This window comes from Nicotiana sylvestris, chromosome 4 (assembly GCF_000393655.2).
Source record: "Nicotiana sylvestris chromosome 4, ASM39365v2, whole genome shotgun sequence".
Classification (NCBI taxonomy): domain Eukaryota; kingdom Viridiplantae; phylum Streptophyta; class Magnoliopsida; order Solanales; family Solanaceae; genus Nicotiana; species Nicotiana sylvestris.
This window is the reverse complement of record NC_091060.1, coordinates 8,494,284-8,498,058: the sequence shown is the minus strand read 5'-3', so window position 1 is coordinate 8,498,058 and position 3,775 is coordinate 8,494,284. Positions and strand designations below refer to the sequence as shown.

Below are 3,775 nucleotides of genomic sequence, written 5' to 3'. Positions count from 1 at the left end.
CATGATTGAATAGTTTAAGCCTGCGTAAGTTAAGACATAACTGTTACTTTAATTAATTTTTTGACTTTTTTTTATGGTCCACAATATTTAATTTTTTTTTTAAATATCAAGAAAATTTATTTTTTTTTTCTAAAATTGCATTTGGAGTAAAGAGTTTAGAAGTATTTATTATATTTATAATGAATAAATTAAGGTTAATAAAGTTAATTTCATTATTAATTAATGCTTAAAAGTAATTTCTTAATAACAGCCAAAAAAATCAATTAAAATAAATCGGAAGGAGTATAAAAAGAAGTTAATTCGTTTCGTCATGCTCTATTAATTACTCTTTGTTAGTGTGTATCTAGCAAGCTTAAACGCAACCATTTTCTCAATTCCTTTTTCCTTTTCCAACCATTTTTATCTTTTCTTTGATTAAGTTCCACTTCCAACGTTACCTTTTTATATTCTTGTTATTTTTTTTTTTACCTTTTTACTGCTGTATTTCTTTCTCTATTTCGGTGTGATTATGCATGCTTACTTTGAGCCTGATTGTCTATTAAAATTATCATTTCTAACTACGTAGAAGTAAGCTTGCGTAGATATTACATTACTCCGACCCCACTTATAAAATTATACTAGGCATGTTGTTGTTTGTTTTCAACTTACCTTTCGTGTCCTACGAAAAACAAGCTTCAGAAACATAGCTTGGATCAATTAATCTTCCTAGGAATAAAAAAACAAGCAGATTTGTTTACCATTTGACCTCTTTTATAAACACTTGTAATAATCTGGAAGAAGTAAAGATACAATGATGCATTTAACATTCCCAACTTAATATGCGCTGAAATAAATTTCCGAGTACACAAGTGGAAGTAGAAGGAAAGAGCAATATTCTTGGCCTAAAACTTAATTAGTAGTATGCGGATCCACACTTCGTTCATCTGAATCCAGTAATTTAGATACGGGGCATAAATCTATATATAAATCCACTAAAATTGCAACAAATAGTAGGTACTACTTATAATCTTAAAAGTTGAACTCACGTAGTTTAAATTCATAATCCGTCTCGAATAATATCAACTAACTATTGATAAAGATCACATTCTCAGCTACATCTCAAATTAATTTCAAAGTATTCCTCTTCTAACAAGAAGATACGTAGTTTAATTTCCAGATACAAAATAAGTAGTCAATATCTAACATAATATTAACAAAAATACCTAAAAATAATGGGGCTTCTTTATTTTTCTTTTTGTTCTAGGGTTTCTTACCAAGAGTGTTCTTGTTGTTATGCATCCAAACTTTAAACACTTGCCTTCTCACTCCAGTCTCGTTGCACAACTGCTGCACCAACTCCTCATCTTCCCTTTGAATTCGCCACCCCAATTTATCTGCTAATTCTTGCATTTTCTCCTTCTGTTCTTGGCTAAATTTTGTCCGAAATCGCTTCTTCGAACCACTGCCTGCTAAAACATAATTAAGTAAATTAAAGATATTCTTAATTATATAATGACTTAACTTTTAAAAAAAATTAGTCACACAATTACTCTCGAGCAAAGGTGGAGCTACTGATCGATCACGATTTCGGCCGAATCAAGTAACTTCTCGAGCAAAGCTGGAGTTACTGTTGATACGGCTTCAGCCGAACCAAGTAACTTTGGTCTCTTAGTTTGTTTAAAGAAATTCGTTAAATATGTTCAAATTACTATCGAGCAAAGGTGCAGCTACTGTCAGGGGCGGATGCCCTCTTAGCGAAGCGGTGTCACGCGACACCGCTTCGTCAATTTTTTGTACTAAATATATGTATTAATATTGTGAGGGAACAGATAAGTAGGAAAAGATGACACTACTTGATATAAATTGTCTCTTGATGTGCTGGTTGAGTGCTTGATTTTGTTCTAAAAGAGTCTGTATGATTAAAAATTGTGATGAAGTAGAATTGAATCCAGGATCTTTTTCTAACTTGAAATTCAACAAACCCGATAGACTAAGAATATTTTTTGTCTATAAGTATGATACTTGAAATTATAATTCATGTACGTCTATAAATTTTGGCATCGCTTACAAAAATTCTTGCATACGCTACTAGCTATTGTCTATTACGGCTTCAGCCGAACCAAGTAACTTTGATCTCTCAGTTTGTCTAAAGAAATTTGTTGAGTATGTTCAAATTACTATGGAGCAAAGGTGGAGTTGTTGTCTACTGCGGCTTCAGCCGAACCAAGTAACTCTGATCTTTCAATTTGTCTAAAAAAAATTGTTTGAATATGTTCAAATGACCATCGAGCAAGGACGACGTACTAATTTAGAATCAAGTAAATTAAAAAAATGACTAAAATCACAAGTCTATAAACTTCAAATTCTAACTCTAGCCTATGATACCGAGACTTATATATAAATATTATGAATCTCCTTGACAATTTTTTTAAAAAATTAAAGTAGCAAAAGAGTTCAAAATTTATTTTTTGTCACATGTTCAAATGCTAGTGTGGAACTCTAATATTTTCTTGAATCCCTTGTATAAATTTTTAGCTATTGTCACCTTCAACTCACAACCCCAATTCTCTAATATAATATTAAAAAAAAATAAAGAAAAAAAAAATACCTCCGCTATTATTGAGGTTGGACATGTCCTCCTGATCCTCCCAATATCCACCACCTCCAGAAGTCGACGGCAAAGCTAACGGTCTTTGTTGTGGCGCCACGTGGTACTGTAAATACCCACAAGGTGGCGGTAAGCTTCTGTAGTACGACGAATGGTAATTAACAAACGGCAGCGGCTCAACGGCGTTGGGTGGTGGTTGAGTAATTTTACGGTGGAAATTGCGGTGGCAGTTACAAGCAGCACATTTAAGGGAATCAAGTGAGCCATCTTCACCGGCAGGCATAAACTCACCACAGCCGTCTACGGCGTGGCCGCCGATACTTACGGCGTGGTTCTTCAGACACTCTTTGTACTTTGGCTTATTATTATGCCACGTGTGAACCACCGCTAAGGGTTCGAGTTCCATTGGTGTAGGACTCGGCATTTTTGTTGGGTGAGTTGAGTTCGAGTTATCGAGTGAGTCGTCGTGTCTCGGTGGTGGTTCAGTTTCTTCTTCTTCTTGATGATTTTCGAAGTCCATGATTTTCTTTAGCTAAAAATTTCACCACCTAATCATGTTGCGTAATCTATATATAATAATGAATGCTATACTGTAAGTAAAATACGTATTACTATAAGAACAACACCGGCAACTATGAAATGCCGGTTTTTCTTGCATTTTCTGGATTTTTATTACTGGAAGTACGTACTTGTAGTAATTTCTTTGTGAGTCCATTACAGAATCCTAAATTATCTCCTAAAGTTACTTTTCTTTCGTTTGTAACAACAAAGTCATTGAACTATGCATATTGTACTCAGAAGTCACTCAACTAGATTTTTGAAATTTTGGATTGCCAAATACCTATTTTACCCTCTTTATAAACATTTATCTTCTTTTTATTTTTTTTAAACTTTTTAATATTATAATTTTTCCCTTTTTAATTTATATTATGGACTTACCTATAGAATAAATATTATTTATTAATTAAAATAAAGTATTTAAGCATATATAATGCTGGAATAACAAAATAATGAACATAGTAAAAAAATTAATTAGAATAACTTTTAGTAATAATAATTTTAGTATTAACAACAAAAATTCAAAAAATTATTTACACAATGTAGAATGAAAGAAAATAAAGATTGTAAAATATATATTTCATGTACTTAATATAAAAATAATTATTTAAATAAAAGAATTTTTATAAG

General features: G+C 31.9%; 1 protein-coding gene across 2 annotated transcripts; it reads right to left on the bottom strand.

Moving 5' to 3' along the window:
• Window positions 1–977: 977 nt before the first annotated feature.
• Window positions 978–3,151, bottom strand: LOC104220359 (zinc-finger homeodomain protein 2-like). 2 transcript variants are annotated; one of them, XM_009771206.2, is made up of 2 exons: window positions 2,588–3,151; window positions 978–1,448 (listed from the first exon to the last, which is right to left on the bottom strand). In XM_009771206.2, exons 1-2 carry the CDS (start codon window positions 3,105–3,107, stop codon window positions 1,240–1,242), a joined length of 729 nt encoding a protein of 242 aa, XP_009769508.1. In that variant the 5' UTR covers window positions 3,108–3,151; the 3' UTR covers window positions 978–1,239. The 2 variants fall into 2 exon arrangements, with proteins under 2 accessions (XP_009769508.1, XP_009769511.1); XM_009771209.2 differs by having other exon boundaries at window positions 978–1,445; window positions 2,588–3,149.
• Between the last annotated feature and the right edge of the window lie 624 nt (window positions 3,152–3,775).

Excerpts from the sequence above, each read along its gene's own strand:
- LOC104220359 (XM_009771206.2), bottom strand. The coding sequence starts at position 3,107 with ATGGACTTCGAAAATCATCAAGAAGAAGAAGAAACTGAACCACCACCG. Across the intron at positions 1,449-2,587 it reads CAACCTCAATAATAGCGGAG|CAGGCAGTGGTTCGAAGAAG; the intron begins GTATTTTTTTTT and ends ATTATGTTTTAG.